Source organism: Procambarus clarkii, chromosome 43, assembly GCF_040958095.1.
Source record: "Procambarus clarkii isolate CNS0578487 chromosome 43, FALCON_Pclarkii_2.0, whole genome shotgun sequence".
NCBI lineage: Eukaryota > Metazoa > Arthropoda > Malacostraca > Decapoda > Cambaridae > Procambarus > Procambarus clarkii.
In genome coordinates, this window is record NC_091192.1 from 36,394,157 (window position 1) to 36,406,615 (window position 12,459).

The 12,459-nt window shown below is 50.0% G+C and overlaps 1 protein-coding gene across 1 annotated transcript; it reads right to left on the reverse strand.

Annotated features, from left to right (window-relative positions):
- On the reverse strand, nucleotides 1-3,086 carry LOC138349953 (fap1 adhesin-like). Its single transcript, XM_069299956.1, has 2 exons — nucleotides 3,032-3,086; nucleotides 1-2,309 (listed from the first exon to the last, which is right to left on the reverse strand). The coding sequence occupies exons 1-2, from the start codon at nucleotides 3,084-3,086 to the stop codon at nucleotides 1-3; spliced, it is 2,364 nt and encodes a 787-aa protein (XP_069156057.1).
- Between the last annotated feature and the right edge of the window lie 9,373 nt (nucleotides 3,087-12,459).

A 12,459-nucleotide genomic window follows, 5' to 3' on the forward strand; every position in this document is an offset into this window, starting at 1 on the left:
TCAGGCTATATCTAGGCCGGCATCTAGGCTGTCATCTAGGCTGTCATCTAGGCTGGCATCTAGGCTGTCATCTAGGCTGGCACCTAGGCTGGCATCTAGGCTGGCACCTAGGCTGTCATCTAGGCCGGCATCTAGGCTGTCATCTAGACTGTCATCTAGGCGGGCATCTAGGCTGCCATCTAGGCTGGCACCTAGGCTGTCATCTAGGCTGTCATCTAGGCTGTCATCTAGGCTATCATCTAGGCTGTCATCTAGACTGTCATCTAGGCTGTCATCTAGGCTATCATCTAGGCTGTCATCTAGACTGTCATCTAGGCTGTCATCTAGACTGTCATCTAGGCTGTCATCTAGGCTGTCATCTAGGCTGTCATCTAGGCTATCATCTAGGCTGGGATCTAGGCCGGCATCTAGGCTGTCATCTAGACTGTCATCTAGGCTATCATCTAGGCTGTCATCTAGACTGTCATCTAGGCTGTCATCTAGGCTGTCATCTAGACTGTCATCTAGGCTGTCATCTAGGCTGTCATCTAGGCTATCATCTAGGCTGTCATCTAGGCTGGGATCTAGGCTGTCATCTAGGCTGTCATCTAGGCTATCATCTAGGCTGTCATCTAGGCTGTCATCTAGGCTGTCATCTAGGCTGTCATCTAGGCTGTCATCTAGGCTATCATCTAGGCTGTCATCTAGGCTGTCATCTAGGCTGTCATCTAGGCTTGGATCTAGGCTGTCATCTAGGCTATCATCTAGGCTGTCATCTAGGCTATCATCTAGGCTGTCATCTAGGCTGTCATCTAGGCTGTCATCTAGGCTGTCATCTAGGCTGTCATCTAGGCTATCATCTAGGCTGTCATCTAGGCTGTCATCTAGGCTGTCATCTAGGCTATCATCTAGGCTGTCATCTAGGCTGTCATCTAGGCTGTCATCTAGGCTATCATCTAGGCTGTCATCTAGGCTATCATCTAGGCTGTCATCTAGGCTGTCATCTAGGCTGTCATCTAGGCTGTCATCTAGGCTGTCATCTTGGCTGTCATCTAGGCTATCATCTAGGCTATCATCTAGGCTGTCATCTAGACTGTCATCTAGGCTGTCATCTAGACTGTCATCTAGGCTGTCATCTAGGCTGTCATCTAGACTGTCATCTAGGCTGTCATCTAGACTGTCATCTAGGCTGTCATCTAGGCTGTCATCTAGACTGTCATCTAGGCTGTCATCTAGACTGTCATCTAGGTTGTCATCTAGGCTGTCATCTAGGCTGTCATCTAGGCTGTCATCTAGGCTATCATCTAGGCTGTCATCTAGACTGTCATCTAGGCTGTCATCTAGGCTATCATCTAGGCTGTCATCTAGGCTGTCATCTAGGCTATCATCTAGGCTGTCATCTAGACTGTCATCTAGGCTGTCATCTAGGCTATCATCTAGGCTGTCATCTAGACTGTCATCTAGGCTGTCATCTAGACTGTCATCTAGGCTGTCATCTAGGCTGTCATCTAGGCTGTCATCTAGGCTGTCATCTAGGCTATCATCTAGGCTGTCATCTAGACTGTCATCTAGGCTGTCATCTAGACTGTCATCTAGGCTGTCATCTAGGCTGTCATCTAGGCTGTCATCTAGGCTGTCATCTAGGCTATCATCTAGGCTGTCATCTAGACTGTCATCTAGGCTGTCATCTAGACTGTCATCTAGGCTGTCATCTAGGCTGTAATCTAGACTGTCATCTAGGCTGTCATCTAGACTGTCATCTAGGCTGTCATCTAGGCTGTCATCTAGACTGTCATCTAGGCTGTCATCTAGACTGTCATCTAGGTTGTCATCTAGGCTGTCATCTAGGCTGTCATCTAGGCTGTCATCTAGGCTGTCATCTAGACTGTCATCTAGGCTGTCATCTAGGCTGTCATCTAGGCTGTAATCTAGACTGTCATCTAGGCTGTCATCTAGACTGTCATCTAGGCTGTCATCTAGGCTGTCATCTAGACTGTCATCTAGGCTGTCATCTAGACTGTCATCTAGGTTGTCATCTAGGCTGTCATCTAGGCTGTCATCTAGGCTGTCATCTAGGCTATCATCTAGGCTGTCATCTAGACTGTCATCTAGGCTGTCATCTAGACTGTCATCTAGGCTGTCATCTAGGCTGTCATCTAGGCTGTCATCTAGGCTATCATCTAGGCTGTCATCTAGACTGTCATCTAGGCTGTCATCTAGGCTGTCATCTAGGCTATCATCTAGGCTATCATCTAGGCTATCATCTAGGCTATCATCTAGGCTGGGATCTAAGCGACGCTGTAAATGCTTCACTGAGTTCACTGGACATGCTGAACAAAATGGTAATTAAACTTCTAATTATTCAAAGGAATTTAATTGCCACTAGCAACACATGACATCTCATTAGTACAGTTAGGTGAGTACAGGTAAATGACCCCAGCTGGGTGAGTACAGCTAGGTGAGTACAGCTAGGTGAGTACAGGTAAATGACCCCAGCTGGGTGAGTACAGCTAGGTGAGTACAGCTAGGTGAGTACAGGTAAATGACCCCAGCTAGGTGACCCCAGGTAGGTGACCCCAGCTACACGGTGAGAGCTGGAAACAGAGGGAGGACTAGGAGGCAGACGTTGAGGAATGCAGAGAGGAAGAGATGGGAGACGTGTGAGCGATATATGGTACACTTAGCGAGGCGGGAACGACCTGGTGGTGCCGAGGTTGGCCCTTCACTGTCACCCTTATCTCCCCTCATCCTCCATACCAAATACCAAACATGGTTGACGACCGTCCGGTTATCCCGCCACGACACTGCATGGTCGCGGCGCTCACTGCAAAAAAAAAATTGAAATCTTTAGCAGTAAATTCGATAAATTAGGAAAGGCAAAAGACGGGAGACCAGGAGCTTGAGCTCCGTCCTGTATACTATATGTAGGGGTGCTACATAATCCTCCACACATACATGTAGGTGATTGTTGATAAAATATTTGATCACAAAGCCAGACATTAAATGCTCAGAGATATTTAATAAGGCTGGTGGCAGGCATGGAGCGACTGACCTGCAGGGGAAGGTTGTGGTGGCTGGCCCTCGCGACACACTACAGATGGAGACATGGCAGCGACATATAAGATCAATAGGGAAAGATATATTGCAAATATCGAATTTCCGGAAGGAACACAACAAGTGGGGTATACAGATGATGTCCTAACACAAGCTCCCACCTTGGGAAAAATTAAACAGTCCACTGAACTCCTTGGAAGGAAATGTGTTGAGCTCGGGTTCACACTCTCCACAAACAAGACAAAACCATACTCTCATCACAAGCGGGGAGAAAATGAAGAACTACAAATTAATGGTGTAACACTTGAATGGGTTGACCACTATCGGTACCTTGGCGTCACTGTCGGCTCTCACAAAGGGGAAGAAAGAGGAGCTCAACCAACTCATAGGAACCTGCAAAAGTCGACTCAGGCCACTGAAAGCCATGACCGGGAATAGGCATCGAGCCTCTATTGCCGTGCTTAAAATGATGTTCCAGGAGGTCTTTACAATAGAACAGGGAGAAGTCACGGTGCTAGGAGAGGTGGCAGCAAACCAGGTGACCTTGGAAAGGTTCGAAATTACAAGAGATGAGGTCAAGAAGCACCTATTGGAGCTGGATGTGAGAAAAGCTGTTGGGCCGGATGGAATCTCACCATGGGTATTGAAAGAGTGTGCAGGAGCACTTAGCTTGCCACTCTCCATAGTGTATAGTAGGTCACTGGAAACGGGAGACCTACCAGAAGTATGGAAGACTGCTAATGTAGTACCAATATTTAAAAAGGGTGACAGGCAAGAGGCACTGAACTACAGGCCAGTGTCCTTAACTTGTATACCATGCATGGTGATGGAGAAGATTGTGAGAAAAAACCTAGTAACACATCTGGAGAGAAGAGACTTCTTGACAACCCATCAACATGGGTTCAGGGAGGGTAAATCTTGCCTTACAGGCTTGATAGAATTCTATGATCAGGTGACAAAGATTAAGCAAGAAAGAGAAGGATGGGCGGACTGCATTTTTTTGGACTGTCGGAAAGCCTTTGACACAGTACCCCATAAAAGGTTGATGCATAAGCTGGAGAAACAGGCAGGAGTAACTGGTAGGGCGCTCCAGTGGATAAGGGAGTACCTAAGCAATAGGAAGCAGAGAGTTATAGTGAGGGGTGAGACCTCAAAATGGCGGGAAGTCACCAGTGGAGTCCCACAGGGCTCTGTGCTTGGACCTATCCTGTTTCTGATATACGTAAATGATCTCCCAGAGGGTATAGACTCATTCCTCTCAATGTTTGCTGACGACGCCAAAATTATGAGAAGGATTAAGACAGAGGAGGACAGCTTGAGGCTTCAAGAAGACCTGGACAAGCTGCAGGAATGGTCGAACAAATGGATGTTAGAGTTTAACCCAAGCAAATGTAATGTAATGAAGATAGGAGTAGGAAGCAGGAGACCAGATACAAGGTATCATTTGGGAGATGAAATACTTCAGGAGTCTGAGAGAGAGAAAGACCTGGAGGTTGATATCACGCCAGACCTGTCCCCTGAAGCTCATATCAAGAGGATAACATCAGCAACATATGCCAGGTTGGCTAACATAAGAACGGCCTTTAGAAACTTGTGTAAGGAATCTTTCGGAACATTATATACCACATATGTCAGACCAATCCTGGAGTATGCGGCTCCAGCATGGAGTCCATATCTAGTCAAGCATAAGACTAAACTGGAAAAGGTTCAAAGGTTTGCTACCAGATTAGTACCCGAGCTGAGAGGTATGAGCTACGAGGAGAGACTACGGGAATTGAACCTCACTTCGTTGGAAGACAGAAGAGTTAGGGGGGACATGATCACCACATTCAAGATTCTCAAGGGAATCGACAGGGTTGATAAAGATAGGCTATTTAACATAAGGGGCACGCGCACTAGGAGACACAGGTGGAAACTGAGTGCCCAAATGAACCACAGAGATATTAGAAAGAACTTTTTTAGTGTCAGAGTGGTTGACAAATGGAATGCATTAGGAAGCAATGTGGTGGAGGCTGACTCCATACACAGTTTCAAGTGTAGATATGATAGAGCCCAATAGGCTCAGGAACCTGTACACCTGTTGATTGACGGTTGAGAGGCGGGACCAAAGAGCCAGAGCTCAACCCCCGCAAGCACAACTAGGTGAGTACAACAAGGTGAGTACAGCCTATGTGCGCACCGTCATAGATTATGCCGCACCAGTTTTGTGCACTTATTCCCAAAGCGATATGAAAAACTTGAAAGCATACAAAATGAAGCCCTGGCAATCAATCTTGGAGTCCCAATAACTGCCAAAACGTCTAATCTACAAAAGGAGTTGTCACTCCCCAGTGTTAAAAGCAGAATTAAGGAGCTGAATGCTACGCTTGCAATTAGGATAGCCAGAGATTCTTATTACAATGATATTGCCAAGAAAAAACTGAGTTCTGTGTTACTTTCTGGGGGAAACAGGAGAAGCAGAAAATGGCATCACAGATCAGTCTGCTACCTGGAAGAACTTCACCTGCTTGAGCAAGCCCGTGAGCTCCTGCCTGTAGAGAGGTTATCTCCATGGGAGGATGACTCATGCAGGGTTATCATCAATGAAATGACAACGAAAAAGTTCAACATGATAGCTCAAGAAATGAGGCACAATTATCTGGAGGAAATCTATAAAGAAGCCGGAAATGAGCTAGATAAAATCAACATACTGTCCAGATGTCAATATGGACAGATCATCCATATTGATCATCTAACCCTGATGGATCATCTAACCCTGTCAATGGCAGGGCTGGTGCAGCATACACTGTAAATTAGGAACAATGCCTTACAACGTGGAAATGAAGGAAAAGTCCGCATTGAGAACTATGCCTCTTCAACACAAGCTGAGCTAACCGCCATTGTTATGGCGTTAAGATTCCTTGAACGAAGCATTAACGCTGCAGTGATCTGCACTGACTCTGAAGCAGCGCTACAAAGCCTTACTTAAAATCGGTCAGAAAATCTTGCGATAGTCGCTGAGATCAAGAGAGCTGTGAGAGTACTGTGAGCTGGGAAGAGTCGTCAAGTTTCTTTGGATCCCTATGATGTTGGAATATATGGGAATGAACGAGCAGATGTGCTGGCTCCTGAAGGCGCTGAAGGAGACCATATTGAATACTTCATACCCAAGAATCCTCAATAAATTAGAGGTATTGTCAGGCAACATCACCGTGACTGAGGAAAGGTAACTGAGGAGGATAGAAGAACAAATCAGTGAATCTGTGCGATGGTACAACATGGTTGCAGCTGACAATCCCAATCAATATGGCCGAAGAGGAGGAGGACGCGGGAGAGAATCTGTAATAGCAAGAATCCGTCTGGGATACAAATATCCATGGAGATTCGGAATGGAAACGACAGTTGAGCAGCGGAGTTGCAGAATCTGTGGTGAGAATGACGGACACCGCCTTGACCACTATCTACGAGAATGTGAACACCTGCGAGACATTAGAAATATGTGTAGAATAGTAAACCCCCACATTGTTTAAGTTAGAAGAAACACCTTCTCAAATATTGATACTGTTCTTAAAAGATTTTCCAAAGATTTTAAGGGTTGATAGATGTTAATCTTCTTGTTTCAGGAGCTGTTCACTTGAGACAGTTAAGCAAGTCCCAGCTGTGTCTGGGTACAAGTGACAGGATGAACAACACAGCGGGTTTTCTTCATATTGGGGAGTGTTGTACATGCTGCTATGGCGGTGTGTCCACTCACAGGATGAGTGACGCTGCCCAATACTGTCACTATGGCGGTGTGTCCACTCACAGGATGAGTGACGCTGCCCAATACTGTCACTATGGCGGTGTGTCCACTCACAGGATGAGTGACGCTGCCCAATACTGTCACTATGGCGGTGTGTCCACTCACAGGATGAGTGGCGCTGCCCAATACTGTCACTATGGCGGTGTGTCCACTCACAGGATGAGTGGCGCTGCCCAATACTGTCACTATGGCGGTGTGTCCACTCACAGGATGAGTGGCGCTGCCCAATACTCTCACTATGGCGGTGTGTCCACTCACAGGATGAGTGGCGCTGCCCAATACTCTCACTATGGCGGTGTGTCCGCTCACAAGATGAGTGACGCTGCCCAATACTGTCACTATGGCGGTGTGTCCACTCACAGGATGAGTGGCGCTGCCCAATACTCTCACTATGGCGGTGTGTCCACTCACAAGATGAGTGACGCTGCCCAATACTGTCACTATGGCGGTGTGTCCACTCACAGGATGAGTGACGCTGCCCAATACTGTCACTATGGCGGTGTGTAAACTCACAAGATGAGTGACGCTGCCCAATACTGTCACTATGGCGGTGTGTCCACTCACAGGATGAGTGGCGCTGCCCAATACTGTCACTATGGCGGTGTGTCCACTCACAGGATGAGTGGCGCTGCCCAATACTGTCACTATGGCGGTGTGTCCACTCACAGGATGAGTGGCGCTGCCCAATACTGTCACTATGGCGGTGTGTCCACTCACAGGATGAGTGGCGCTGCCCAATACTGTCACTATGGCGGTGTGTCCACTCACAGGATGAGTGGCGCTGCCCTATACTGTCACTATGGCGGTGTGTCCACTCACAGGATGAGTGACGCTGCCCAATACTGTCACTATGGCGGTGTGTCCACTCACAGGATGAGTGACGCTGCCCAATACTGTCACTATGGCGGTGTGTCCACTCACAGGATGAGTGGCGCTGCCCAATACTGTCACTATGGCGGTGTGTCCACTCACAGGATGAGTGGCGCTGCCCAATACTGTCACTATGGCGGTGTGTTCACTCACAGGATGAGTGACGCTGCCCAATACTGTCACTATGGCGGTGTGTCTACTCACAAGATGAGTGACGCTGCCCAATACTGTCACTATGGCGGTGTGTTCACTCACAGGATGAGTGGCGCTGCCCAATACTGTCACTATGGCGGTGTGTCCACTCACAGGATGAGTGGCGCTGCCCAATACTGTCACTATGGCGGTGTGTTCACTCACAGGATGAGTGACGCTGCCCAATACTGTCACTATGGCGGTGTGTCTACTCACAAGATGAGTGACGCTGCCCAATACTGTCACTATGGCGGTGTGTTCACTCACAGGATGAGTGACGCTGCCCAATACTGTCACTATGGCGGTGTGTTCACTCACTGGATGAGTGACGCTGCCCAATACTGTCACTATGGCGGTGTGTCCACTCACAGGATGAGTGGCGCTGCCCAATACTGTCACTATGGCGGTGTGTCCACTCACAGGATGAGTGGCGCTGCCCAATACTGTCACTATGGCGGTGTGTCCACTCACAGGATGAGTGGCGCTGCCCAATACTGTCACTATGGCGGTGTGTTCACTCACAGGATGAGTGGCGCTGCCCAATACTGTCACTATGGCGGTGTGTCTACTCACTGGATGAGTGACGCTGCCCAATACTGTCACTATGGCGGTGTGTCCACTCACTGGATGAGTGACGCTGCCCAATACTGTCACTATGGCGGTGTGTTCACTCACTGGATGAGTGACGCTGCCCAATACTGTCACTATGGCGGTGTGTTCACTCACAGAATGAGTGACGCTGCCCTATACAGTCACTATGGCGGTGTGTTCACTCACTGGATGAGTGGCGCTGCCCAATACTGTCACTATGGCGGTGTGTTCACTCACAGGATGAGTGGCGCTGCCCAATACTGTCACTATGGCGGTGTGTTCACTCACTGGATGAGTGACGCTGCCCAATACTGTCACTATGGCGGTGTGTCCACTCACTGGATGAGTGACGCTGACCAATACTGTCACTATGGCGGTGTGTTCACTCACAGAATGAGTGACGCTGCCCTATACTGTCACTATGGCGGTGTGTTCACTCACTGGATGAGTGGCGCTGCCCAATACTGTCACTATGGCGGTGTGTTCACTCACAGGATGAGTGGCGCTGCCCAATACTGTCACTATGGCGGTGTGTTCACTCACTGGATGAGTGGCGCTGCCCAATACTGTCACTATGGCGGTGTGTCCACTCACAGGATGAGTGGCGCTGCCCAATACTGTCACTATGGCGGTGTGTTCACTCACTGGATGAGTGACGCTGCCCAATACTGTCACTATGGCGGTGTGTTCACTCACTGGATGAGTGACGCTGCCCAATACTGTCACTATGGTGGTGTGTCCACTCACAGGATGAGTGGCGCTGCCCAATACTGTCACTATGGCGGTGTGTTCACTCACAGGATGAGTGACGCTGCCCAATACTGTCACTATGGCGGTGTGTCCACTCACAGGATGAGTGGCGCTGCCCAATACTGTCACTATGGCGGTGTGTTCACTCACTGGATGAGTGACGCTGCCCAATACTGTCACTATGGCGGTGTGTTCACTCACTGGATGAGTGACGCTGCCCAATACTGTCACTATGGTGGTGTGTCCACTCACAGGATGAGTGGCGCTGCCCAATACTGTCACTATGGCGGTGTGTTCACTCACTGGATGAGTGACGCTGCCCAATACTGTCACTATGGTGGTGTGTCCACTCACAGGATGAGTGGCGCTGCCCAATACTGTCACTATGGCGGTGTGTTCACTCACTGGATGAGTGACGCTGCCCAATACTGTCACTATGGTGGTGTGTCCACTCACAGGATGAGTGGCGCTGCCCAATATTGTCACTATGGCGGTGTGTCCACTCACAGGATGAGTGGCGCTGCCCAATACTGTCACTATGGTGGTGTGTCCACTCACAGGATGAGTGGCGCTGCCCAATACTGTCACTATGGTGGTGTGTCCACTCACAGGATGAGTGGCGCTGCCCAATACTGTCACTATGGCGGTGTGTCCACTCACAGGATGAGTGACGCTGCCCAATACTGTCACTATGGCGGTGTGTCCACTCACAGGATGAGTGACGCTGCCCAATACTGTCACTATGGTGGTGTGTCCACTCACAGGATGAGTGGCGCTGCCCAATACTGTCACTATGGTGGTGTGTCCACTCACTGGATGAGTGACGCTGCCCAATACTGTCACTATGGCGGTGTGTTCACTCACAGAATGAGTGACGCTGCCCTATACTGTCACTATGGCGGTGTGTTCACTCACTGGATGAGTGGCGCTGCCCAATACTGTCACTATGGCGGTGTGTTCACTCACAGGATGAGTGGCGCTGCCCAATACTGTCACTATGGCGGTGTGTTCACTCACTGGATGAGTGACGCTGCCCAATACTGTCACTATGGCGGTGTGTCCACTCACTGGATGAGTGACGCTGACCAATACTGTCACTATGGCGGTGTGTTCACTCACAGAATGAGTGACGCTGCCCTATACTGTCACTATGGCGGTGTGTTCACTCACTGGATGAGTGGCGCTGCCCAATACTGTCACTATGGCGGTGTGTTCACTCACAGGATGAGTGGCGCTGCCCAATACTGTCACTATGGCGGTGTGTTCACTCACTGGATGAGTGGCGCTGCCCAATACTGTCACTATGGCGGTGTGTCCACTCACAGGATGAGTGGCGCTGCCCAATACTGTCACTATGGCGGTGTGTTCACTCACTGGATGAGTGACGCTGCCCAATACTGTCACTATGGCGGTGTGTTCACTCACTGGATGAGTGACGCTGCCCAATACTGTCACTATGGTGGTGTGTCCACTCACAGGATGAGTGGCGCTGCCCAATACTGTCACTATGGCGGTGTGTTCACTCACAGGATGAGTGACGCTGCCCAATACTGTCACTATGGCGGTGTGTCCACTCACAGGATGAGTGGCGCTGCCCAATACTGTCACTATGGCGGTGTGTTCACTCACTGGATGAGTGACGCTGCCCAATACTGTCACTATGGCGGTGTGTTCACTCACTGGATGAGTGACGCTGCCCAATACTGTCACTATGGTGGTGTGTCCACTCACAGGATGAGTGGCGCTGCCCAATACTGTCACTATGGCGGTGTGTTCACTCACTGGATGAGTGACGCTGCCCAATACTGTCACTATGGTGGTGTGTCCACTCACAGGATGAGTGGCGCTGCCCAATACTGTCACTATGGCGGTGTGTTCACTCACTGGATGAGTGACGCTGCCCAATACTGTCACTATGGTGGTGTGTCCACTCACAGGATGAGTGGCGCTGCCCAATATTGTCACTATGGCGGTGTGTCCACTCACAGGATGAGTGGCGCTGCCCAATACTGTCACTATGGTGGTGTGTCCACTCACAGGATGAGTGGCGCTGCCCAATACTGTCACTATGGTGGTGTGTCCACTCACAGGATGAGTGGCGCTGCCCAATACTGTCACTATGGCGGTGTGTCCACTCACAGGATGAGTGACGCTGCCCAATACTGTCACTATGGCGGTGTGTCCACTCACAGGATGAGTGACGCTGCCCAATACTGTCACTATGGTGGTGTGTCCACTCACAGGATGAGTGGCGCTGCCCAATACTGTCACTATGGTGGTGTGTCCACTCACAGGATGAGTGACGCTGCCCAATACTGTCACTATGGTGGTGTGTCCACTCACAGGATGAGTGGTGCTGCCCAATACTGTCACTATGGCGGTGTGTCCACTCACAGGATGAGTGGCGCTGCCCAATACTGTCACTATGGTGGTGTGTCCACTCACAGGATGAGTGGTGCTGCCCAATACTGTCACTATGGCGGTGTGTCCACTCACAGGATGAGTGGCGCTGCCCAATACTGTCACTATGGCGGTGTGTCCACTCACAGGATGAGTGGCGCTGCCCAATACTGTCACTATGGTGGTGTGTCCACTCACAGGATGAGTGGCGCTGCCCAATACTGTCACTATGGTGGTGTGTCCACTCACAGGATGAGTGACGCTGCCCAATACTGTCACTATGGTGGTGTGTCCACTCACAGGATGGGTGGCGCTGCCCAATACTGTCACTATGGTGGTGTGTCCACTCACAGGATGAGTGGTGCTGCCCAATACTGTCACTATGGCGGTGTGTCCACTCACAGGATGAGTGACGCTGCCCAATACTGTCACTATGGCGGTGTGTCCACTCACAAGATGAGTGGTGCTGCCCAATACTGTCACTATGGCGGTGTGTCCACTCACAGGATGAGTGGCGCTGCCCAATACTGTCACTATAGCGGTGTGTCCACTCACAGGATGAGTGGCGCTGCCCAATACTGTCACTATGGCGGTGTGTCCACTCACAGGATGAGTGGCGCTGCCCAATACTGTCACTATAGCGGTGTGTCCACTCACAGGATGAGTGGCGCTGCCCAATACTGTCACTATGGCGGTGTGTCCACTCACAGGATGAGTGGTGCTGCCCAATACTGTCACTATGGCGGTGTGTCCACTCACAGGATGAGTGGCGCTGCCCAATACTGTCACTATGGCGGTGTGTCCACTCACAGGATGAGTGGCGCTGCCCAATACTGTCACTA